We start from the raw sequence: 27,246 nt of genomic DNA, 5'->3' as shown, positions 1-27,246 counted from the left end.
AAAAAATATTGAGTTGTTGTATAAATATATCCTGGATTTAGTTCTAACCCATAAATAAAAAAGACAGATATCTGTTCACCAAATATATAGTAGCAGTAAAATCTTGACAATAATACGAGTAAAAGTATTTTCAAGATTTTGACAAAAACAGAAATAAGTGTTGTAGTATACTATAAGACTAAAGTCATAAACCTATGTTTATGACTTAATCTATATTAAAAAGGCACAACTTTGTAAAACTGCAACTACACCAAAAACTAGAAATTGTCCTGTTCCTTGGTTATTGTTTCTTGACACAGGTACATCCAACTTGCAGGTCATAGGGACACCTCCACCAGATGCCATTGTCTTCCTTGTAGATAGAAACTTGAAATAGGATTGGCTTGATAATCAGGTCTGGTTCAGTACACTCAATGCATTCAGCATAAGGAACTCGCAGTACGGAGTGTGTACTTGCTATAGTTTTAAAACTGTGGAATAAAAGAAAAAAAAGATGAGTTATCAGTTGGAAACAGAGAAGGAAACAAGGCTAAAAGAGGAGGATGATCCAGAGTTTAGAGAGCTTCAGCTTTCACATATCTGCTTGTTTTAGTACAGTACAAATCATTTGTTGATTTGTTCTGTAATGTTTCAGCAATTGTATCATTACCAGTGTAGGAAGACTTAGTTACTAGTAAAAGTGCTGCATTGAAACGTTTCCTTAAGTCGGCAACAAAAATACTCACAGAGAATTGCTCATTTCATTGTATTTATTCATGTGTAACATCAATAATGTTGCAGCAGGTAAAATGGAGCTGATAGTAACAACTTTATGTATTGATGGGTGATTGAATCCTAACTATGGTTTATAACTTAGGCTATTAGTTGTATACATTTTGTATTAGGAATCGGCATCTGCAGATTAACTGGAACTGTCAATTACAATGTTCACACCACAGTGGAATTAAAATAATGGTAACAGAAAATGGAAATATTTAATTACAAGTAATTCAAAAGTTGCAGTACTGCAGTCAAATATACATTTAGTATTAGAATTAGTTACAGAATGTCTTACTATGCTGCTCCTTCTGTCCAACAGAAAGACAACTTACCCCATTTTCCAGAGTGCAATTGAAGAGTTGTGGAGGTCGGACACATGTTTGAAGTGAAGTGTGCGGTAAGTGTTATTTGTTGCATTGTGACACTTATCATGATTCTCAATGTTGGGTACAGGGTGGCCCCACGCTGTCACCATCAGTACCAGTAAGAGCTGCAAACACACAAATACACAGTGATACTTTTTAAGAGTCACGTCATTAGTTTTACAATCTGTCGTTTAACTTTTGCCAAACAATCAGCCAACCAGAGACTTTTCTGAGTTTCTGTTCCTCTTCCATCTTTGCTGCACATCACATTTGTGTCTTTGCATTTTATCATATATCTTCACCATCAACCACCAAGTTTAAGCTTAAAATCCCCAAAGAATTTCAATGTTGCTTCAATAAAATAAATACCAAATACAAAATAAATAAATTATTGAGAGAAATCATTTCACAGAAGTTTTGCTGGGATCTGTCACTCACCAGTAGAGCAGTGCAGTTCATGCTGAGGCTTGAACTCTTGCAAATGAAGTGAAATCAAAGTGAAAGTAACGTGTGCGTCTATTAGCTTGTCTAAACTCAGCAGGATCCTCTGTCAATGAGCTGTTGTGTCTACCTGTCACTGCCCCTTTTCCTCTTTTTATCCACTGCCTGCTGTTACGAAAGAACATTTGCACAACAGAGGCGGGCATCAAGAGTACATTTAATCTCAATTGGATCTTCATTTGTGACTTCATGATTTTGTGTATGTGTGTATGTGTGTGTCAGTGGATCTTTAAAAAGCCATAAATTCAATGTATAAAAGATCAGTTACTTGAGTCGTTATCAAAAGTATGCATTTAGTTTTCGTCATTAACAACTTTATCAAACCTCTTTCAGTTCTTAATTTTTTTAAATATACAATAATTAATATATAATAAATATAATAATAATTTTATATATAATAATTTCCTTTTATGGAAATTGGACATTTATGGAGCTGATATTTTATATATACACATTATTAGGAACTTTATATGCTTTTTTATAGCATTCCTATTTAAAATCCCGACAAAGAAGTAGGAGTATTGTATTTGTAAACAAATTTATCATCAGTATCAGCACATCACTGAGCTAAATAAATCACCTTTACTTCATCCTGAAACTTTCATCATGGTACGTCACAAATGACAACAAACACAGGGAAAACTCATGGGCTTTGCTAATGGAGGCGTGCCGGGGGAATCCTAAATACTCCTCATACTACAAAGGTGCTTAACCGCAGCTTCCTGTTGTTTTCACTTGGGGAAGCCTACACAGGAGGAGGCTTCCCCTGTAGATTAGCAAACAGACATGTGGGAACCAGTTCGCCACCTACGCTCTCACTGATCCTGGTTTGTCTTGCTCTGCTGCTTTCAGTGACATGTGAAATTTCAAAATATTGCAAAATCAGTAGCAAAGCATGCACTTAAATCTATAAAAATATACTATAATACTATAAAAAAATTATAAAAAGGCAAACGTAAACCTAAATAAACGTAAATGAAAGCAAGACTGCAGAATTGGGTGTGGTCCCTCATCGGTGTGTGAGTGTGTGTGTGTTTGTGATTGCTAATGGATGAATGAGAAGCAGTGTAAAGCGCTTTGAGTGCCAATAGCAAGAAAAAGCACTATATAAGTGCAGATCATTTACCATTTACCATGATCTAATTTATTATGTTTTAATACCACCCACCAAGTCTCCATGAGTTTTCTTGAAATAAAAAATCAAAAATACAATTTTTGAAGGGCTTTGCCTCTGAAACAATGCATTGTAGACAATCTATGGTTTGGCTATGGCTGTGGTTTTATCATCTTTACTTAATGAGCCTACTCCCAGAAATGCATATATTGATATATAATAAATTCCCCACTTGCCCCTTCTTTTGGGGCGGTCTTATGCCTTTTTTCAAGCTTGGGTCCTCCACCAGAGCCCTGGGAGCTTGAGGGTCCTGCGCAGTATCTTTGCTCTTTCTAGGACTGCACACTTCAGGACAAAGATCTCAGACGTTCCTCGAATCTGCAGGAGCCAATCTCCCAGTTTGGGGGTCACGGCTCCCAGTCTTCCTGTTACCACAGACAACACTTGTGCCTTCACCCTCTACATCTTTTCTAACTCCTCTTTCAGCCCTTGATATTTCTTGACCTTCTCGTGTTCCTTCTTTCTAATGTTGCTATTGCTTGGGATTGCTACATCTACCACTACAGCCCTGTCCTGTTTGTCCACAATTACTATGTCAGGTTGGTTTGCCATTACCAGTTTGTCAGTCTCTATCAGAAGGTTCCACGGGATCTTATTATCAACCACCTATGGAGGTGTGTCCCATTATGACTTTGGGACTTCCAGCCCGTACTTGGCACAGATGTTTCGGTGCACTATGCCAGCCACTTGGTTGTCATTTCATATATGGGCTGCCTGCTAGCATCTTGCACCCCATTTTTAAGTGTTGGATTGTCTCAGATTGTCTCTATGTACAGCCTTCAGCTGGATGCCTGTCTGGTATGGTAGACCCCGGCCTATATTGATTTTGTACTTAGACCCTGCTCCTGTGCTGCTAGGATTAGTACCTCTATGCTGTTCATTCATTAAGCATGTCATCACATGGGGCCATCTTCCTGATGTGTTCATCGTCCTGTGTTGTTTCATACTGGATAGTCGCTCTGATGCTTACTAATCCTTCTGCTTAAGTGTACAGTCTAAGGATGCTTAATTTAGAGTGAAACCCACCCCATGCATTGTAAGGAGCTGCCTTTTCTTGGTGTCTCCTATTTTGGCCAGCTTATTATGCTAGTGGGGTCCTGGTGGAGGTGTTAATCGCCTGGACTTTGCTCTTCCCATTCTGCTGACTTCTAAGGGCTTGCCTTACTCTTTGTAAGTACTTGGTAGTATCTGCTTTCCTTGTGACCTCTTCATGGGTACCATTTGCCCATGGGATCCCAAGGTACTTGTAGCTATTGTCAAGGTACTTGTAGCCTTTCTGCAATTCTGATAGTTGGCTAACATCTCTTCTGTGTTGCCTTGATCTTGCCTCCAACCTCCCCTTCCATGGAGGATACTGCACCTTATGGCCTATATTGATCTTACAGCCAAGGATCTCAAAGATCATGGTCGATGTGGTGTATGATGGTCTGTGACTGGGGCACAGGAGGTAGAGCGGTCGACAGTAATCCCACAGTTGTTGTTTGGATCCCCGGCTCCTTCTGTCACAAGTCAAAGTGTCCTTGAGCAATACACTGAGCCCGATCTTAGTTGTTCCCGGTGAGTGTTGGCCATATGCATAGCACCTCCCCCATCGGTGTGTGAGTGTGTGTGATTGTGAGTGTCAGTGGTTGAATAAGAAGCAGTGTAAGGCGCCAATAGATAGTACCAATAGATAGAAAAGCACAGACCATGTGCAGACCATTTACCATTTATATCAGTATATTGGTCTTGGTAATGGTCGTTGTTGGGATTGTTCAGAGTTCTGCATTTACATCCTCTAGTATACTTACAGAAGGTACTTCATTTGTTCTTGGTTACCAGTTTTGTGCAAGGGAACCTGGTGGCACAATGGGTAGATATTCACATTGGGTACAGATAGAGATTGAGATAAAAAAGTCTGTGGGATCGAATCCCACCCCACCAGGTGTGGCCCAAATTTCCACCTTGGGGCCGGTCCCTAGTCTAGATAAAGTGGGAGGGTTGCAGCAGGAGGGGCATCCTGCTTATAAACTCGTGTGGAACACATTCCACTGTGGCAACCCCTGACGGGACAAGCCAAAAGCGGTTGATCTTTGGATTGGCTTTGTGCAAAATTTTGTGAGTTTTAGATCAGATATTAGTTTTTTTGTAAAATTGTTCTTCATCACAAACCTGTTTTAATATTCAGAATATGATTAGAATTTTGGCTTAATATGGCTTTTGTAGTTTTTATAGTCTGACTTCTAAATACATGTGATTTCTAAAAAGGGAGCTGCTGTTTTGTCTTGACCTGAGAGTAATTTAAGTATATGAAAAGACTTTTATCATTGATTTTACAATGTACTTTAGGTCAGAGAATGAAAGTGTGTGACTTATGGATTTGATCATTTTTTGTTTCTAATATTCGGTCTGTCTATAATTTCATCAATAACTGACATCACAGAGTGATTTGTAGTTTGCTTCATAATGTGTTAGTATCATTACACCATACTGTAATTGCACACAGATACTGTGGATTTGTGAAAACACATTCTTCTGTTCTTCAAAAATTGCACCTTTGTGTCACCTCCTGAGTTTCATTAAGCAAAGTTTCATTCAGTATTTGTAGGAGTGGACAGGTAGGTGACATTCCAGCACACAATAGAGCAAAATAATGACCTAGTGAACCTGAAAGATCCCAACAGAATTACAATCCATATCAATCAATCAATCAATCAATCAATCAATCTTTATCGTCCCCAGGAAGGGGAAATTTTATTTACAGCCAGGTGAAGAAGAAGAACAACAACAACAACACTAACCACAAAACAACACTAACTTTTGCGAGAATATCCTCTTTCCTCACATGTAATCCATCTTCTTGACATTTAGCATACATCCCTGTGAAGTTGTCTGGAGTTCTGCATTTGGTTCCTAATAAAGACAACTATGTCCGCCAGATCGGAGGATGCTGTGCAGCGAGAATACCACCCTGTGCTAAGAATTCTCTTTAAGTGTCTCTCACTCTCACTGTGTTTACTGCCAAGCACTGGCTTAATATCTTTACATTTGAAGCTGTGTGAATGGCTCCCACATTTGTGTGCCCTCCATTGCTGTCTTTTACTTGGTGACCAACTGACCTGAACGTATATTAAAATTGAAAACATTTGTGAGATCTATTTTTTTTCTTACATTTCCCTTCAGCGGGTTTATTTTTAATATATTCCTAATGCTAACAATCATCATTTTAGTTTAACTCACATTAGCCATGGTGCTTATAGCAGCAGATAATGCCCATTAAATGGCATGCTACATGCTACATGCTACATCAATGGTGTAACAGTAATTTGATCATCAACTACTGATTTATCATTTGACCTTAAAACACTGACAGAACTACTCAGCCAGTTTCTACTGTTTTTTCTCACTTGCCACTGGGAATTAGTGCAACAAGTCAAAAGACAAGACCAGGCATTTAAAGACACGTCAGGCGCTTGGCAAGAGAAAACACCTTTTTTACATAGAGGCTGTTTGCTGTTTGTTTTTTTAACTGATAGCAAAGAAATGATCCAGCTGTTGCTGAACCACACACAGGTCATATCATCAAGCTGTGTCTGGTCGTTTTTGTTTTGACATCCTGTTTCTAAAACCTTGGTATCTTCTATGTGGGGATTCCTGGTAAGATTACAGTATTAAACAGGTTGGTGGATGGAGGCAGAAATGAGGGAGGGAGAGCTTTAAAGCAGAACAAAAGATAGCCACACAAACCCAAATATGTAAATGATCCTTTACACTGTTGTTGTTGTATGGTTGTTTTGTATTGGCAGTATTACTAATTTTAACGTATGCACACAGGGAATCCCGCCACAAACACCCACACACATGGAAAGCAGGCCTCAGCTTGGTGGTTGTTTGGTTTGACTCACAGTATCCGCATGGATTTGGACTTTCACAGCATGCTGTTACATGGAAAGAACAAATAATTTCAATAAAAATACAGTAAAAGGAATATTTGTAACTAACCTTTAATTCTTTCCTCACTCCCACAGGTGAGCCGTCTTCCTCAGCCTGTGCTTCTCTACTAGAGACCTGATAATAGGGTAGGGTAGGGTTCTACAAAGTATCTTTGCTCTTCTTAGCTCTACAATCTTCCGGACTGAGTGTTCTAATGTTGGTCTTGCCATCGGTTAGAGCCACATTTCCTATAACCCATAACTCTGAGTGCTTCTACAACCACTGGGACAACTTTGGCCTTCTCTTTCTATATCCTCTCCAGTTCTCATACTTTACATTTTATAAGATATATGCACATCCTGCTGAAGACTTCAGAAACCTGGCCTTATGACCAAACATGTATGGTTGTTCAGTACTGATCGGGGCCACTGAATTTATCTGTTGCCTTTTAGATTTGTTTCACCTTTAACGCTCAGGCAGCCTGACTCTGCTGTTTAGTAGCAAGTCAAGAATCATCTGCCATCTGCAGAATAAAATGACGCAGGCTTTAAAATAATTATCCTGTCACTCTTTTCTCTAATTATAAGTAAAGACAGTTGGACTGTGAGAAACGGATCAAATAAGCACAAATCGTGTTTCAGCTTGTTTTAATGAAATGCTTATGCAATCACTGAAACTGTTTTGGTTGCCTCATCAGCAATCAAAACTTACATGTCAATGCTTTTTCTAGAAATTGAAAAGATAAATGATAATAAATGTAAATGTTAAAATTAAGCATCATGGTACAGATGTTCTGTAGGTTTGGAGTTTTATTTGCCATATCCTCTGATTTTAGTTGCATACTCTGACTTGATACTTCCTACAGACATGTTGGGGAATTCATCACTGGAAAGTAAAAGTCATCTCACATCAATAAATATATTATTTGATTATAAATTAGACATTGCACAGAATTTTCACCCGTTAGTATGTCACAAAGAGATAATAAAATGTGCATGTCTGAGGTATGCAAGCTGAACCAGTAATTTGGTGAATACACTTCATGACCTTTCCTTGTCAGTATGTGTCATGCCTCATGTCGCAATCGGTATGAATAAAACAATTATCACAGGCCTTATCTTACCTAAACACATCACCATAGCCCTCCTTGGGGCATGTGGGAATGCATCCAAGGTGAAAGGGGAACTCTGAAAAGGACCTCACTCAGTTGTCAATCACTCTATTATTAGTATATTACGTGGGTGAGCTGCCAATTCCTGAGAGGCTTACAGTGTGGGGGTGGGCAAGCGAGACAAGCTGTCAGGTGTGGAGGACATGTAACAAGAACTTGTTTTTCCCATTCTGCTGTGCATGGAGCAATAGCAGATCTTGTCCAAAGTCTTCCCCAAACTGCAGTAACCCTGGCCCATGGTTCCACAATAATTGAAGACTTTATTTCATTTAAAAAATTACCAAAACATAATAAATTACTTCCACCATCTACATTTTCTTCATTGCTATGTCTGTGAATTGTTCACGCCATTTAGTTTGGTGCTTTAATTTGTCTGTAGTACAGCTATGCAATGTAACATAATAGTTTTAGGTAGTAGTTAATAGTATTTATGATTCAGAAATAGAAGAGGTATTGTATTGTTTATGTCTATATTTAACCTATCTTACCTGTAGATTCACTGCTTCCACTCTGCTACATGCTTTGCATCCACTGACTCAATTACAACAGTCTATTGTGGTTAAGCCAACAGTGGAGCTGGTGTGTGTGTGTTTGTGTTTGTGTTTGTGTGTGCTGTCATAGCAAAGACTAGTTTTACTCTTTAACCACTGTACTGAGGATGTTTGAGTTTTGCGAGGTCAGTGCCCTGTAAGGACCGTTTGAGAGTGAATACTTGGGTTTACAGTCACAGTTACAATAGAAAGCATTATGTTACATTCATACGTGTGATTATCACAGTTGAGGTGAGAGGATAAATAGTAGTGATCGTCCTTTCCATTCTCAGCCTTTAATTGCACTTAGTGGTGCATCAATATAAAGAAAATTAGATATTTGTTATTTTAACCAAAGTTTCCCACTATTATTAAACATTTATTTTATTGGTATTTACTTTTGCTTCTGGCCACACAGAGGCAAAAATAGTTACACCAAGTATCTGCACCAGGTTGCTAGTAGCCAAGAAATATTTTTACTATTAATATGTCTATTCCAGCTTTTTTCTAATAGCTGATGTAAAACTGAAGTTACACGATAAATATACTGGTTCACAAAATATCAGCAATGCCAAAGATCGCTCATTCAATTAAAAAGAAATCTCTCTCTCTCTCTCTCTAGGAATTAACTTTATAATTGCTACTTAATAATAAATATCTGAACATGCAGAAGATCAGAGGTCTCGTCTGATACGGCTGTTGCAACAATTGCTGGACTGATTCAGGGAGAGAGCTTTGAGAGGGTGCCCTCCAGCTGATCTGACACAAAATCTGAGCACAGTAATTATGATTACTTTATAAATATTGAATATTATACCCTAAAAACTTGAGATTTGGTTGCTTCTGAGGGAGCTCAGGTACATTTTAGAGGCTCCCCTCTAAATTCTGCATTTTACACAGCGTCCCAACTTTTGTACAGATGTGTTTTTCCTTTGACATGAAATTCTTTTCATATTTACTGCCATTTAAAAAGCCAAATAAATACAAACATCATTTAGTGTTTGTAAAACTATAGGAAACAGATTAACCGTGTGTGTGCGTGTGTAAATTCCATGATTAGTTGGAAGTGTGGCACACACTTTAACTAGTGGTAACCTGAATGTTGTCTCACACTGTGCAAGTATGTAATAATACAGGACACGTAAACAGACTAAGAGAGTAGTTACATAATGATCAACAAACTGGAGTCTGACTCTGAATGCATTGCATCACCTTTTCTTTTTTTCTTTCTTCTTCTTTTCCTTTGGTCTGTTCCCTTTCAGGGGTCGCCACAGCAAATCATGTGCCTCCATCTAACCCTGTCCTCTGCATCCTCTTCTCTCACACCAACTAACTTAATGTCCTCCCTCACTGCATCCATAAATCTCCTCTTTGGTCTTCCTCTAGACCTCCTGCCTGGCAGCTCCAACCTCAGCATCCTTCTACCGATATATTCGCAGTTTCTCCTCTGAACATGTCCAAACCACCTCAATCTGGCCTCTCTGACTGTATCTCCAAAACATCTAACATGAGCTGTCCCTCTGATATACTCATTCCTGATCCTGTCCATCCTTGTCACTCCCAAAGAGAACCTCAACATCTTAAGCTCTGCTACCTCCAGCTCTGTTTTTTCTTCAGTGCCACTTTCTCTAAGTCGAACAACATCGCTGGTCTCACCACCATCTTGAACTTTCATTCTCGCTGATACTCTATTATCACACAACACACCTGACAGTACACTTCTCCTCCAGTCCTCAGCATCCTCTCACTCTCCAAGATCTTGTTAAACAAACTAGTCAGAAACTCTACTGCCACCTCTCCTAGACACTTCCATACCTCCACAGGTTTGTCATCAGGACCAACTGCCTTTCCGCTCTTCATCCTCTTCAACGTCCTCCTCACTTCACTCTTACTAATCTTTGCTACTTCCTGCTCCACACCAGTCACCTGTTCTGCTCTTCGTTCCCTTTCATTTTCCTCATCCATCAACTCTTCAAAGTTCTCCTTCCATCTTCTTATCACACTCCTGGCACCTGTCAATACATTTCCATCCTTATCTTTAATCACACTAACCTGCTGCACATCCTTCTCATCTCTATCTCTTTGTCTGGCCAACCTGTACAAATCCACCTCTCCCTCTTTAGTGTCCAACCTAACATACAAGTCCTCATATGCTCTTTGTTTGGCCTTTGCCACCTCTACATTCACCTTATTCTGTATCTCCCTGTACTCCTGTCTACTCTCTTCTGTCCTCTCAGTGTCCCACTTCTTCTTAGCTAACCTCTTTCTCTGTATACACATCTGAGATTCCTCGTTCCACCACCAAGTCTCCTTGTCCACTTTCCTCTTTCCAGATGACACACCGAGTACCCTCCTACCTGTCTCCCAGATCACATAGCTGTAGTGGTCCAGTCATCTGGAAGCACCTGAGAGCCTGTCTAAGCTCCTCCCTGAAAACTACACAGAATTCTTCCTTTTTCAACTTTCACCACTTCGTCTTCTGCTCTGCCTTAGTCCTCTTCATCTTCCTCACCACCAGCATCATTTTACACACCACCATCCTGTGTTGTCTGGCTACACTCTGCCCTACCAATACTTTAAAGTCACTGGTCTCTTTCAGATCACAACGTCTACACAAGATGTAGTCCATCTGAGTGCTTCTAGCTCCGCTCTTATATGTCCCCCTATGTTCCTGCCTCCTCGCAAAAAGAAAGTGTTCACTACAGCCATTTGCAAATTCTACCATTATTCTGCGTTCCTGTCCTGAAGACCAAACCTGCCCATCACAGATTTCAATGGACAGAGGTGATGAGAACATCACCTCTGTCCATTGAAATCTGCACTAATCACCACTCTCCCACGTCTGGGGATACTCTGAATCACTTTATCTAACTCATTCCAGAATTTCTCCTTCTCTTCTAACTGACATCCTACCTGTGGGGCATAACCACTAACAACATTGAACATTACGCCTATAATTTCCAGCATCAGACTCATCACCCTGTCTGATACTCAAACTCTCTTTCAGGATAACTCCTACTCCATTTCTCTTCCTCTATGACCCATGGTAGAACAACTTGAACCCTGCTCCTAAACTTGTAGCCTTGCTACTATTCCACCTGGTTTCCTGGACACACAGTATGTCCACCTTCCTTCTCTGCATCATGTCGATCAACTCCCTAGCCTTCCCTGTCATAGTACCAACATTCAAAGTCCCTACTGTCAGTCCTACATTCTTCGTTTTCCTCTTCTGTCTCTGCCTACGAATACACCTTCCTCCTCTCCTTCTTCGACTTCGACCAATAGTCCAATTTTCACCGGTACCCTGTAGGCCGACAGTACCTGTGGCGGTCATTGTTACCTGGGCCCCGACCGATCTGGTATGGAAGTCATTGTCATGATTCGCATTTTTGAACTGGCATGTGTTTTACATCGAATGCCCTTCCTGAAACAAAGCTGTGCATTTATCCAGACTTGGGACGGGCACAAGAAGACACTGCCTTGTGCCCCCTTGTGGTTGCATTGCATCACCTTTTCTTGTAAGGAGACTAATCTTTGGCTTCTCTTTCTTGCTGTTCAGGAATTTCTTTGTCACATTTTGCACTTCATAACGCACCCCATCTTTTCATCGGGTATATATTATGCTTTATGTGTGATTATGAGTCTGCATTACTGTTGCCTTCAGCCCCCACACCACCCTGTTGAAAAGTCCCTCTTCACTTCAGCAAGAAACGATGTCTCTTCCAATACATCCAAAAAGAAATCTAATTTTAAATGAGGTCAGGCTCAGACAAGGCATTGTTTTTGGATCTTGTTCATACATGGTTATTTCTTTGTATAGTAGAGTTTTAACTTTCTTTTGTGGAGGCAGCAACAAACTGTGTTCACAGATCAAAAGAGGAAGTGGAGGTTATAAGGAAGCGATAGTTGAATTTAGCTCAGTGAGATCTATGGGTGAAAAGCAGTCTAACATGGATTGGGGCCTTATTGAGGATTCTAGAGCTGTTGTACATGAAGATCTATCTGTAATATTTGTAGGGAGGATCTGGTGAATTTTTTCACTAATGGCTACAATTTTATTAGTAAATAAAGTCATGAAGTCATTGCTGAGTTAATTGAGTTAAGGGAAAACTAGGCTCAACAGAACTATGGCTCTTAGTCAGCCTGGCTACAGTGCTGAACAGAAACCGGGGGTTGTTCTTGTTTTCCTCTATTAGTGCGGAATAATATGCTGTTCTGGCATCACAGAGCATTTTTGTACATTTTTAAACTGTTTTTCCAGGCTAACCGGGATTCTTCTAAATTAGTGGAACGCCACTTCCTCTCTAACTTTCGTGATGCCTGCTTTAAGCTGTGCATTTGTGAATTGTATGCAGACATCTTAAGAAAACTGACTTAATCCCAGAGCTGACACACAACAGCATACAGCTGTGAGCCACGTCTTATCTCATCAAATCGACCAAACAAAAACTGATGCATGGTTTAATCTCAAAGATAAGTCAGTGTCAGGTTTCGATCAGTTTTACTCAGAGTGAGTGTGATTTGTGGTGTGGGTAAGTGAAACACGTTCTCCAATGTCTTTTAGTTATCTGACTTGTGTCCAGCACAAATCTTTAGGGCTTTCCCTCTAAGAACCCCTTTAGTATTAATTCTATTTGGACATATTCTAAAATAGCCCCTCTCCCTGACCTGATCCATGAATGTCAGTAATTGATAGAGACAACAAGAACAGGCCAAATCAAGTTGTAACAATTTTAATTTCCTGCCATAAACTTGATTAAGCACAAGAATAGTCTTTGACAACACAAGGAGAGACAGAGAAAGAGCATTAATATTACAGAGATTATTGATGGCATGTGTTTTCACCTTCATGTTACAGAAGGAAGAACAAAACAAAAAATAAAGTAAGAAAAACTTAGTTCAACTTGTTTTTCCATAGTGATAAAAGCTACAAAAACTAACAATGTTCAAATTCTCTTAGGAACATACAGAATTATATTACAGAAACACTACAATGCATCCCCCCCCACCTTTTCATTACTCCTGAAGCCGAGGGCAGTACGATCACAGATGAACAAATATCGAGTACTGTACATAGACACGAGTTATTGCGGCTCCACTGAAACCAGAACTTTTACACTTTATTAATTCATGGCATTTAAATAAACTTTTTAGCTGAAAGCTACATGGGGCACATTGTTTTTGGTATCGGTTGTGAGTGCAGTTGAAGTTTAGTCATTTAGTTGATTTGTATTTCACTGTCCAGAGTTTTTGATTTGTACATTTATGAACGCTTTGTTGATTTGTGGTAGACAAGCGTCTATTTTCATATTCAGAGAATAAGTATTTAACCAAATATAAACTTCTGTTTGTTTTAGTTTGGCTTACAAAACACAAGATCCAATATAGAGTTTTAAACAACCAATTAATAACTAATTATCTTTACAAGGCCAGACTGAAGATTGGATTGTAAACATGCTTCACAATACTGTTCTTTCCTGTCTAGTCAGTATCAAAGTGTATGTGTGTGAAGTATGTCACATGTGTCAGCATACAGTGTTGTGCATGAATGTGGGTGCGTGCATCATAATTCATGTGTGTGTTTGCATGTACCATAAATTCTCAAATACATCATACCAATACATCATTATTTCTATCAGCCCATGATTATGGTTCAATCACCCGCAACCTAAATCAATTGGAAATTGGTGACATCTAGTGTTTGTATTAAATACTACAGGTGCCCAAGTTGATTTGTTGACATTTCTAGTGGTGTAACATCAGTTGACATTTGTCTACTGTAACCCATACCATGATCTTTATCTAACACTAACCAACACCGCTGTGTGCATAAACATAACCTATGGTACTGATAACAGATAATAGCCACTGTATGGTGTGTTGACATCTTAATTGCCTGATCAAAACTTGGCAAAGTAGAACAGATCAAAACAAATTAACTAGTTGTTGGGTTGGTTTGTTTGTGCAAGATTGTTAGTCTGGGTTGTTTTGTATTGGAGAATTTACAATGTGTTTGTGTGTACATCAAATGTGGTTATATGCAAGACATGGTAAACTGTTAATGGTGTGTGTGTGTGTTAACATCAGCAAGAGAAGCTGCTGGGTGTATTTTAAAAGGGGAAACTGAACGTGGTTCTGTGGTTACGTTTAACTGCATTCTTCTCATGAGTACAGGTGAAAGTGGAGTGTGGATGGAAAAACAAAAAAGACATCTGCTGTTGTTATGCAATTGCCATTTTGTGAACTTTCCCCTTATAAAGTAAGTACTGAATTGCAGCCATTCTCCTGTAATAAATGATTAATTAATTAATAATTGTTTTTGCAATTTTCAGTTTGGTTGGATATCAACTATATGCGGAGTTGCAAAATGACATGTAGCCATACGTATATAGGGTAGAACTCCTTCATCATGGTTTACTAGTTTCTGAGGAATGTTGCTTTCTGTTGTACCGACAGAATTAGGCTCATTTGAATTAGACGCTGTTACCTGTCTATTATTGTGTTGACTCAACTTATTGTTTGATTCGTCGTTTCCCATTCTTCTTGTTTTGCAACTTTTTGGTTTTTATAAAAAATCTTAGAAAAAATGTGACATTGTTTGAGAGGAGATTGCAACCACCTGCTTGTATTTTCTGTCCCTGTGATACCTGACAGAGTTTTACCTCACTGTCCTTTTTTAGCTGCAATATGTTTTGGTTAGTGAATGAGCTCAAAAGCCAAAAAAAAAAAATTAAAAAAAAGTTCAAACACCACAGAATGCTTCAGAGATTCGTGGAAATGATTTGTCTACATTTCATACATTTGTAGAAACTATTAAGATTTGTGGGGTGAAACACAGAGGTGGAAATGTGATTAATTTTTAAAGGGCCAAGCCAAATTGTTGTAGAGAGTAAAAAAAAATGTGACATTACATGAAATCACTGTGAAATTTCACACAGGTGTGAAACCATAGAGGTGATCTGTACATATTAATGTGAGAAATAATTCCAGGGTTACAAACCAGCACTTAGAATTCTCGAATAAACGATAGAGCCTGCTCATTACGTTAACGGGAATCAGGATCATTCGAATCTACATGTATTAAGGGCTGTTTTTCTATGAGGATATAGAAAAACAAAAAAGAAAAAGAAAGCCAAAACAAAAAAACAAACAAACAAACAAAAAAAAACAGTAATATACAAAGAAATATTTATAAAATTTACAGACATCATGCTGTGGTACTTTCCACAGAAAACTATTATTAAAGCTACACAAAAACTCTTAGACCCATAATGCCACATTTTAAAGGCAGATTTACAGCCAGAAAAACCCAACAAAATATCTAATTAATCCAGCCAGCAGGAAATTACTGTAAACCTGCAAAATGGACATAATAAATCACTCTTTTAGCTGCCAATACAAATTCTAGCCAGGCAATGGTAGATGTTCCACAGAAATCAACTGCTTTACTGTTAAAAATGAGGATATCAAATTCACTGAGTAGTTTGACCTCCAGAGCCCAAAGAATTGTACATATAAATAGAAACTAGGGAGACTGAAGCTAAGAAATTATGTTCTACAAAATCCCTGAAACAACCTGCCAGGATGTTGCTGTGAAAAACCGTTTTTAGTATTTTTGCCTGATGAGATCAGGGTTGATAACACAGTCATAATAAATAGTACAGCTTATTAGAGTAAGTAAAACCTAATCACACTCATATATTCTGGGAAAAATTTTAAAAATCAAATAACCAATCTGATTCAAAATCAAAGAGGCCTATGTAGGTTCATCTAGATGAAAAAGACATAAACATAAAAACATATGAGTACAAACAGTGCTTTTCCAATGTGTAGTCCAAGATGTTGCTAGAGAAAGACAGACCAGTCACCTTGTTTGATGGTGACTGGGTTTACTGGTTAACACTATGGGAGCTAGCACATGTACATACTATGAAGCTGTGTTAAAAGTACTAAGAACCCTGTGCAGTGGCAGACAACGTGTTTAATGGTATTGTATTCGCAGCTTCAAAAAAGGGAATATTCCATTACTAACACTTCAGCTGCTTCTGTGTTTATACAATATAATGGCTTGTGGCAGCGGTTTTAAGACAATAATGCAGTTTTTATATCATTTTGTTTTTTACAGATTTGTCGAGCTGTAAGTTTGAGGCATTTGTTTTTGCATGCACTCCACTACAGTCATCACACCTGTCTTCACACAGATGCAAGAAGTCAAAGGTCAAAGAGCTGTAAGGCGTAAATGCTCATCTACAAACTGTGTCAAGAGCCCAAATTTCACTTTTCACCTTTGTGTTTACACCCCGGGGACTGTAAAGACAAAGAGCTGTTATATAGGTTTTTGAGGAGGTGGTCTTGTCTGGAGCTGTGTAAATTTTGAGGACAGGTGGCAACGTAGGGATTTTCTCTCTCTCTGCTGGCCAGGTGGTAACTCCATGTGGATTCAGACAGTCTTCTCCGGCTGCTCTACGTAGTCTACAGGATAGACATGAAAAGCTTATTATTTAAAGAAACCTAAAACTCAAAGTTTTCAGAGAGATTTTTATTTTCTTTTAAAGAGAATTTAAACCACGGCTTTGCATAGCTAGAGAGCTGAATTCAAATATTTGTTTTGTATTTTGTATTGTTAGCATAGCAACTTTATGAAACACATCACATTTATTCATTATAAAGTAAGAAAGGCAGCAAACAGCACCAGCATCAAAACACCTACAGCTAAACTGAAACTGACAGGTCAGTGGACCCTATGGACAAAAAGCCATTATTGGCTTACTGAACATCAACTTGTTTTAACAGCTGGAAGGATCAATTTAGGTGCATCCCCACTTAAATTTCTGAAATAGGTGACCAGTAGAATGCCATGGATTTGTCAGACAGTTAGTGCTGAAAGAAAAGTTAAAGATGCAGATTTTATTTGTCTATGATTCTGTGCTCAAATATGTGTGTTTTGTAATCTATTTACAACCATTTGACTGAATGAAACTGACAAAACATAATAAAAATACAAAATTGTGTAGATTTTTAAGAGAAGATGCAAAAATTATCAAGCGAAAATCATTGACCTTCCCTGATTGGTTAGAAGGGTGCGCCTCGCTCAGAAACATTACAAATAGAATATCCAAAGTCACATGTTGAACAAGACACTGAACTCCAACTTAGCTGCTCCCGGTGAGTGTTGGTCAGCTGCATAGCAGCTCCCCCATCAGTGTATGAGTGTGAGTGTGATTGTGAGTGTGAATGGGTAAATAAGAAGCATCGTAAAGCGCTTTGAGTGCCAATAGGTAGAAAAGCGCTATATAAGTGCAGAACATTTACTATTTATGAATCAGGAATGTAATTTTTATTGCATGTCATTAACTGCATGACTCTGTCATGACAGATTGGTTGCTAGGTTTCTTTTGATCTGTTAAAGCAAATTCATGATTTTGGGCTAAATATATCCAACTTGATTTGAATATTTTCACTCTTGTAGCCCTATCCAATAACTTCACAAACATACAATATGTTAAACCCAGGTGTTTTATTATGGTTTTAAATAATTAAAAAAGGGCCATTAAATAATTGCTTTAGAAATTGGATATTACATTAAGGCTAACCTCTGCACTCTGCCTCTGCATCTTGTGCAAAGAGCAGGATGCCAGGTCTTCCTCCCCTGACCCTGCACGTTCTGACTCGCGCTCCCGCTTTCCTGTGATGTTTCCTCTGGTGTGCAAGAGTCCTGAATGAGAAGGCAAGAAGACCATCATAATTACTTGTAATTTCATAACTGAGTTGTAAGTTAAATAAATAAATGTCAGATTTGATTTAATGTATTTTCTGTGGTCCAGTGGCACAAGAATGACAGTAGCATCAGATGCCTCCAACTTCCTACCAGGGTGTTGAGGCACAGCAAACTCATGGTATAGTCGGCTGCTGGTGATGGCCTGGCTGGCATCTGGCACTGAGTGGTATCCTGCAACAGACACATCAGAGAGAAACTTTGAACATTGTGGTAGGCCTCTACAGTTAAATGACGCCTTAACTGATTTTGAACTCTAGTTTGGGTAGTACGTGGGTAGTTTTACTTCATTAAGAGTTCAGATAATATCATCTGGGGAGCTCTGGAAAAGCAGGTTAACCACGATCACAACCTCTATAGTGTAAGCAATGAGATGACATAATCGGAACTGAAGGTTTCTCCAAGTGATGACCTCTGGAGACATTTTTCAGCCAGAAGAAGAATGATATTTTAATATAGAGAAGTCAGAGAGTGGTTTAAAAGCATTATTGTATATTTGCACCATATAGTAAAGCCATGGGGAGCAATTTGAAAATTGGTGAAGTCGCCCTTTTAATATAATACAGTAAAATAGTATGGATATTCTAACGTAATCTGGTAGACACAATTATCCCATGAAGACTGGGCTAAAATTACAATAGAACTGGAACAATCACTCGTAAGAAGGTACCCAAAGTAGTTGGAGAAACTTATTAAGGCAGACGATATAGTATTAGACGATGTTATAAAGGGGATGCTGTTTTTTGCCAATATTCTTTTAGTATAACTTTTACTTTTATACACTCTCTTTACCATTTCTGTCACTTCTGATAATCAAGGAACCTTTGCACAAGCTAAATGTACATTAAATGTTACAGACAGAAAAAATATTCTGTCATCAAATAGTTGTTGTTGTCATTTCAGCTTATCCTGTGAGTTTAGGGTTGCCACAGTGGATCATTGTCCACATGTTCATTTGGCACAGTTTTTAGACCGGATGCCCTTCTTGATGCAACCTACCCCAATTTCTACCGGGCTTGGACGGGCACTGCACAGCTGGGGATGGAAAAGGGATGTTCGGGGTTCAGTGTCTTGCCCAGAGATACTTCGACATATAGCCGGGCCCGGGGATCAAACCACTGACTCTGTGGTCGACTGCCTTACTAATTGAGCTACAGCCACCAATATTTGCCATTATGAAGTAGGCTGATGCAAAATGTTGTACTTAACTGTACCTGTAATGTGATCAATTTTATTTCTACAATTGCTGTAATCTTGCTGATAGTTTGTGAGGTCTTAGGATCACTAATAAACATCTGAGTATCTATAAGGGAATTACTAACAAGTACTATCAGTGATATTATAAATGCAAAGGCTACCTGTAAAAAAGAAATGCTTGCGTTAACAGTGGGTCGAAGGTGCATTAAGAAATGCCAACACAGTGATATAATACCTTTTAAGGCTTTGCAGCAGCACTAAAAGACTAGCAGCACCAAACAGACTCTGTAAAATACTAGGGGTGTTACCATGCTGCTGCTGCTGTGGCAGTGGTTGCAGCCGTTGTTGCTGTTGTCCAACACTGCTAGGTCCTCTACGCTCTTCACTGTCGAAGTTGAGTAGGATGCTCCCACTGCAGTTACCTGTTGCAATAGGGCTCCCTGATACACCAGGCACTGAAATAATCCATGAGTGAATTCACCACAAAATCTTTTTAATAGTATCAATCGTAATAACAAGAAATTTTGTAAATCATCTTTGTATTTTCTTTGTATTAACTGACTCACAATGTGAGCAGTTGTTGTTATTTGTGGTCCCTGCCTGTTGATCTCCAGGAGAGTAGGCCATCATTCCTCCATTCCCATTCCCATTAGTGGATGGCACTGATGCCAGCAGGCCTGAAACAGAAAGACATATACAAGTAGTTTAGTTCCTCAGTGCTTGTGTCCATTTTTATCATTTGCCAAACTCCACATCCTTTAGTCCTGTTCGTTTATCGACATCTTACCCAATCCCCTGTATCGGCTCAGTTGCTGGTAGATCTGCTTCATTCTTTCAATGTTGAGCCGGCTTGCCTCTGCATGATGCACCATGGGCTTCGGGTAATGGACTCCGATTATGCACTTGGCGGCTGCCTGCACAGACTCTGGAGCGTTCCACGGGTCGTAGATGAACTTAGCAGGAAAACCTCGGAGGACAGGTAAGTATCGTCTGGAAGCACAGGGAGACATTAGATATGCCTTCTTTTGCCAACAGAATGTGGGAGATTACAGTTCAAATTGGGGATAAGAGTGATGAAGGGTTGCAAAACAAGAAAAATGTAATCAAATACCTTAAAGTAGTTATGTAAAAGTATTTCAAAAATAATCTTTCAAGATAACATAGCTTAACCTATTTCAAATGAGTTGAAAACAGTAATAATCTTAATCATAAAAAATAAAAATTCAGTACAACTTTATTTTTTGTATACAATTACAATTTTAGTTGATTTTTACAGCCCATGTATATGCTGTTACTGAAAAGAGCATGCTGGTCTTCAGCACTTCATGCTTACAAGTATCATGGTGAATAGTTGCTACAAAATGAAAGCTACAAACAACCACAACACTGCACAGCATGGCTACAGTACATGAGAGCACGGGTTCAAATTCACTGCTCTACAAGTCTGAAGCTCTTGGATAAACACTGCGGCACTGGAGTGAATTACAATATCCTCACAGTGCACAGAACGTGATAGAAAAACGAGGGGCTGTGGTCCCAAGCAACTTTTAATGTAAGTTGGTGTGATAACAGCCACACCGCAGACAAAAAGTATGATCTTCCAAAAAACAAAGCCAATAGAACCTTTGATTGCAACAAAGTAAAGAATTCAGCTTACAACACAATTCCAACCTTCAAAAGTAATTTTTTTTCCTTGGGCTGTCATGGATTTGCTCCATGTGACAAAGAGAGGCCACCTACCTACTGTACTTGGTCGACCTTACCCATTCCGAGGAGGGGAGACAGACATGAGAGAGGAAGGGGGCGAGTAGAACTGTGGGAAGTGTTCACAGTGCAGTGGTGAGAGGCAGTGAGAGGGGCAGGGGGGCAGCGGTGACGCCTTGCAAACCGACACACGCGAGCGACGGCGCTCGAGTTGCTATGGAGATCCCCCCAATCGCTAGAGAGAGCACTGCTGATTGAGTTGAAGATGCTAGGAGACGTCTACTGTAACACCCGGTTAGAAAGCAGAGTGTATTTACCCCCCACCCACCCTCAGACCCCCTCCCACCACACCACCCATGCCTGACCAGAGCAGGTGTACAGTGGAAAAGTTCTGCCGTCGAGCAGTCTGGTTGTTTTTTGTTTCTTTCACTAAACATTAAAAAAAGGAATTTAAAGTAGCTTTGTTGCGCTGTGGTTTAAGTGTTCTTCAAGGTCAGCTTATATGCTCTTATATGTCTCTACCCTAAGTATATATCAATCTGGTACAACGTGACTAAAGCTGAATGTCTATGTTGTCTAGCATTTAAAAAGTCCTAATCGATGACAGAAGTCTTTCATTATACCTCACAGCTCCAACCTTTCCCCCCAACTTTCTCCCCCATGATCAAACAGTGGTGGACTGAAAAAAGAGCTCATGCCTGCTCCCTCTGTCCTTCAGACTGTGGTGGTTGTCTTTTAAGTGGTCAGCAGGCCCAGAGCCACCCTGCTGACTGTCTCCTCCCACTGCCACAGCACCACACTCTGGGCTGGCCCACTAGGGGGCCCCCTCATTTCACCAAAAGGGACCACAGCCCTTTGGCCAGGAAGATCCGCGACCTGCTAGTAGCAAGGGGTCCTGCAGAAGACAGCAGGTGGTGTTTGTGCAGGGTGTGAGTGTACTGAGTGTTCTGATAGAATATATATTTGACAGGTGATGTCAGATAGAACAAAATGCAATCTCACTTTAGCTTTATTGTTTTTATTTTTTCTTTTATTTTAGAAGTCAATGAGTCTTGTGTGTGCCACATATGAAAACTTAAGTCTATAGTCCAATTTTTGCATCAGACATCTACTAGAAGTCTTTAATCTGTGATGTGAAAAAGGTGTCTAATATCTAAAAGTGTGAATGTGTATGTGTGTGTTTCTCAGTGCCTATATTAGCTATGCCATTGCTCCAGGTCCTCCTGAATCAGCAGGGCTGCATTTACATAAGCAGAGCACCACTGAACATTTTACAAAGGGTTGGATGAGGGGCTTTGTCCAGCGCCTGGACAATGGACCGGCTCGTTTGGCACAGCACAGGTAATGAGTACCAGTGCCAACTGTGCATCACTGCGATGGCAGAGCTACAGCTGGTCCAACACCTCTCCTCACTACCCTCTGCTGAATGCTTCATAGTCTTCTACTTAACGAATGCAGGCATTTCCCTACCAAGCGGTCAGAATCCCTTTTGACGGAATGAGACGCTACCGAGTTACAAACCTGCCCAGAGGGTGCTGCTGGGGTGTGAGCAAAGTCTTGTCCCTCAGGGTTGCACAGGTAAGTAAAAACAAACTGCCACCGACGTCTCAACTAAATCCCCTGCTTCCATCCAGTGCAGCCCTGGCTGGCAGTCCGGCTGCACCTGGGTGGAGGGGTGTGAGAACTGCCAATCATCTTAAAAGCAATCAGCTACAATCCACAAAGGGGAGAGGGATAGCTGAACTTTTCCCCCAATCCCCCCAAAACAGATGAGCCAAACACAAACACAGAATCACATCCAGAGAAAGAGAAGAAATCATCTACACCTCTGAAGTAAAATGTAACTGGTGGCAACAGTTATATATTATCTAAAGATATGCAGGTGTTTACAATCACCAAATAGTCATTTACAAATAATTAAACGGCAAAGTGAACTCTGAAATAATAACAAAATACATGCGTGATTACAAAAAAGTGCTGAAGTTTAACACAAATTTGACATATGGCAAAAAGAAAAAGAAGAGAGGAGGGAATGATGTTTGTTCTGGTTCATTCACTTACCCAAAGATCTGGAGGTCCCCTTTTATGTCTGTCTCTGTCTATCTTTTGTCTTGTAAAAAAAACTGTTGTGTATGAGCTAAGTGTGCATGAGACCGTGTTGCGACTCTTCTAGGCTAAATATTTTGTTCAATCTGGGACTGTGTAACCTGCCTCAAAGAGACCAAAGTTCCCTGTAACATTTTTAACTATTTATTTTTAAGCGCTCCACTGACACTGACACTGACTGAATTTTCACTGACTGCTTGTATCATGTCTTATCTGAGGTTCTTCCTGCTGTCTTAGTGTTTCACTGTTTTCCAAAATGTGTGCAATCCTTAGAGATAGGGGTAGGAAGGGTGCCATCCAGGTTGGGTGGATCAGCTGTTGACATCAAGGGATGATTCCTGGACAAGTACCCACCTAATGAAATCCCCGTTGGGGTCGGTGCGCCGGCCGAAGCCCACGGGGCAGTAGCAGTGGAAAAACTGCTGGAAAAACGAACTGCAGGACAGCCACATCCAGCTGCCTGCATTCACGCTCCAGTCTGCATCAAGAAGCAACTCTTCAAAGACCTGCAGAAGCACAAAGGCAGTCTTCAAGTTACACTGACAGAATGATCCTTTCTTCTGCATTGTTACACATGATGGCATCCTAAACTCCCACAATGCCTTGGGTTTCTTACCCAAGCTAATGTCACTCATTCTCTAATAGTCATTTTCCACTTTTAACCAAAGCAACTTGGTGTTTTGCCAAATGACAGGACAAGCTGGGAGATGCTGACTCTGTGGTTCAATACATCTCGCCTGCTAACTTAGCCACATCTTCTTTCAGAAGCTCTCAGAATGCTTTTGTCACCGATCATCATTGTTTTCCTTGGCTGACCCATTCTGGGTAAGCTTTAATTATTTTATTTCTAGAGCACTTTGTCAACATCCTCACCTTCATCCCTTCCTCCCAGCTGATCCACAGGTCGCCTCTGGTAAGGAAGCAGGCCACTGCGTGTCTGGCCAAATGGTGGATCCAACCCTCCTGCCTCAACTGAGTCATGATGGCATCTATCCAGGGAAAGCCCGTCTTAGCCTCAGCCCACTTAGCAAGTGCTTCGGGGTTTTTGTCCCAGGGGATGCGGACACAGATGGGGTTCCCTTCCATCTTGTCAAAGCGCGGGTTGTTGGTTGCTGCAGTGTAGAAGAACTCACGCCACAGTAGCTGGCCATACAGAGAGAGTGGAGGCGAGCTGTTCTTTTTCACCTGGTTACAAATAAACGCAGCCAAAAGAAAGGCATAATTTAACTAAAATAAACACTGGGTTTATAGCGAGGACATTTCCAAATAAGACAATGATAAAAAGAACTGATATACAAGCATGCTGTCAAAAACTCGTTACATATCCTACATTAGTTTTTAAACTGTAGTAAGGAGATATTCTTATTATTTTAGGCTTAACTTAATAAATCTTTAATTTAGCTCAACAAGTGCACACTAATTTGAGATCTTAAGGAATTTTAACTTTTCTCCTCCTCAGTTAAAGGTTTATCTGGCTGCTGACCATGGATATCAGTTATTTTGTTATAGGCACAGTCATAGGTAGATTTAAAATCTACACCATGCATTCTTCCAACACTATGACACTGTGGACTTTAACTATCAGGTTGTTTGTCACTTCGTTGTAGTCAAACATTTACTATTACCGTAAAATGCTGTATCTCTGTGAAATATATGTAAGGCTGACCCACGAATAATCACGTAGTTGGTTGCACTGCTGGAAATTCCTCTCAAGGCTGAAGTGTATGTTCATTTTGTAACACAGCCAAATTTAGGCAGTAATAGAAAAAGCTCAAAGTGAGCAATGCTGACCTTGCGGTACAGGTCAGTGAGCTTGAAGTAGAAAAGGCGACAGGAGAGGCAGCCGAAGCGCAGGTAGGGGCTGAGGCCTGTTGGGCTGGCCAGCAGCGAGTTGGCATTCATCCTGGGGCGTTCGAAATTTGCTACCCATGCCTAGTTAAAGAGAGAGATACAGACGATGTACAGATGGTAGATTTGTGAATAAAAGACATGTGGTGCATTAAAAAATTATTTACAAAAATAATGTTAAAAAGTATGTCCATACGAGTATAAGACTGATTTGTTTCTCAATAAGACATGTAACAATGACTTTCAACTAAATGTCTATTAAACACTGTTTACTAGTGTGTAAAATCAACAGGAACATTTTTAAAACTATATGTTACTCAAAGATATAATTCAACAGTTTTCTCTGGCAATAAAGTTCATGTAAAGGACATGTGCCTGTATTATTTGATTTTTGTTAACTGACAATGATGTTTTACACTCCCACTCAAATACTACTTTGATCACATCCAATTATCACAACAATTTTAAAATTTGCAATACACAATAAATAAACAATAAACAGTACTGACTTTTCTCTCCAGATGCCGCTCTATCCTAGTCAGAGCCTCAGTCTCTCCTCCCGGCCACACTGCTGAAGGCAGGCCCTCTGTGTCAAAGCCTGAAAACATTAATCTCAATTACTTTTCTGCTGTACATTAGTGTCATATTCATATGTTAGATAAGTTAACTAACATTTAGTTGTGGTATTATACAGTGAATACAATGAAATCTTGTACAACACATCCAGGTTCAGTGTGTACTCTAACCTGCACACCTAGAAATGTCTGTTTGCAAGCATCCACAGGTGTTTTGGTATTAAACATATACCTGGGTAACTCATTCAAAAGTGCATTCATCTGTATAGCTACAGTCTAAGCATTACATCCTGAGTTCAGCAGTTGTGCTGCTGCTTTATTAGAGCACTCAACAAGAGAGATTTAAACAGTCCTGCCTCACCACCTCTTTCAAAAATAAAGCCAGACTCTTTTTTATAGCAGGACCTGACTTTGGTCCTTGTCTCATCTGTAAGTTGCTTTGCATAAAAACAATGATAAAAAATGATAAAAGGAGTAATGTGAATGCAACACCCATGTGGTGGTCTGCTAGCTGGGTTTTATCGACAACATCTTTCTTTCTGCATTGTTATGTCTATTCATTCTTAACTGTGGAGCCACAGTGTATCACCACTGACATACAAAATGAAGAAGATTATTTCTCATTCCTATTTATTTTTTATATTTTTAGGCTTTGTGAAAAGGTTCTGGGAGGTTAATTGACACAAATTTCCAAGTTGTGTAATGACTAAATTTTTACTACCTGGTGCAATATATTCACATCAGTCCTTTTTATATGAGCTTAGGGTTAGGGTTAGGGGGGTTAGGTAATACTCGTTTTGGGTTGGACCTTTTTTTTAAAAATCTATTTATTTATTTGAAAGGGACAGTGCATGTAATGAATATTACATGAACATTTTGCTTGAATGCAAACATACCAGATAGCCTAGGGCTAGTTTCCATCTGTTGTCCCCAAGGATTTTATAATTCAACAGCTCTTTACAGGTGACTAAAAGGTGCATTGCAGACACTGGGTGCAGGTGTGATCAGCAGATGGTAGCAGCATAGTCAGTGTGAATGGAAGAAGAGCATACTATGAATAGAAACCAGACATCTGCACTGGCTTAAGAGTAAGAAGGTAAATGTTAACTTGCCAATTCAAGGGACAAGTAACAGCTTGTGTGGAATAAAGCAGATGTCTGCACTGTTGGTATTAGTGAGTTAACACCTTAAATCTCATGTCTTATTTATGAATGAAATAGTTGCACAGGAGTGAGCAGCAGATGGATACATTTCAGTTAATTCAATGAATAAACAGTGACCTTCTGTAAATGGAAACAAGACATCTTGAAAGAAAGAAGCATGTCACTGGTTAATCCAATACTGAAAGTTGGCAGGAGATGTACCTTTAAATAGAGAAAGTGGATTGACAATGACACTGTTAAAAAGAGAAGGGATTTTGTTTAACCCTTGATCATTGTTATCTTTTGAAGATTTTAGATTTTTGGAAAGTATGTAAAATTGTAAATAAAAATAATTTATTAATTTGCTATTTTATATATGTATGTATGTATGTATGTATGTATGTGTGTATGTATATATATATATATATATATATATACACACACACACACACACATATATATAAACAAGATACGAGAACTGACGTAT

The 27,246-nt window shown here is 39.5% G+C and overlaps 1 protein-coding gene across 4 annotated transcripts in view; it reads right to left on the bottom strand.

Moving 5' to 3' along the window:
- Positions 1-13,129: 13,129 nt before the first annotated feature.
- Positions 13,130-27,246, bottom strand: part of LOC137139190 (cryptochrome-1-like) — a 32,285-nt gene continuing 18,168 nt past the window's right edge. For 3 of the 4 annotated variants that reach the window (XM_067526111.1, XM_067526112.1, XM_067526108.1), the window contains 10 exons: positions 25,552-25,640; positions 24,986-25,126; positions 24,068-24,379; positions 23,549-23,700; positions 20,172-20,374; positions 19,951-20,061; positions 19,693-19,839; positions 18,281-18,361; positions 17,994-18,127; positions 13,130-16,884 (listed from right to left, as the gene is read on the bottom strand). In XM_067526111.1, coding sequence (XP_067382212.1) covers positions 16,876-16,884; positions 17,994-18,127; positions 18,281-18,361; positions 19,693-19,839; positions 19,951-20,061; positions 20,172-20,374; positions 23,549-23,700; positions 24,068-24,379; positions 24,986-25,126; positions 25,552-25,640 — 1,379 coding nt within the window. In that variant the 3' untranslated portion in view covers positions 13,130-16,875. The remainder of the gene's footprint in view (positions 16,885-17,993; positions 18,128-18,280; positions 18,362-19,692; positions 19,840-19,950; positions 20,062-20,171; positions 20,375-23,548; positions 23,701-24,067; positions 24,380-24,985; positions 25,127-25,551; positions 25,641-27,246) is intronic. The other variant, XM_067526110.1, reaches the window with a different exon arrangement.

Source organism: Channa argus, chromosome 13 (genome assembly GCF_033026475.1).
Source record: "Channa argus isolate prfri chromosome 13, Channa argus male v1.0, whole genome shotgun sequence".
Lineage (NCBI taxonomy): Eukaryota > Metazoa > Chordata > Actinopteri > Anabantiformes > Channidae > Channa > Channa argus.
Note: the sequence above shows the minus strand (reverse complement) of the source record. Positions and strands in the feature narration are given on the sequence as shown.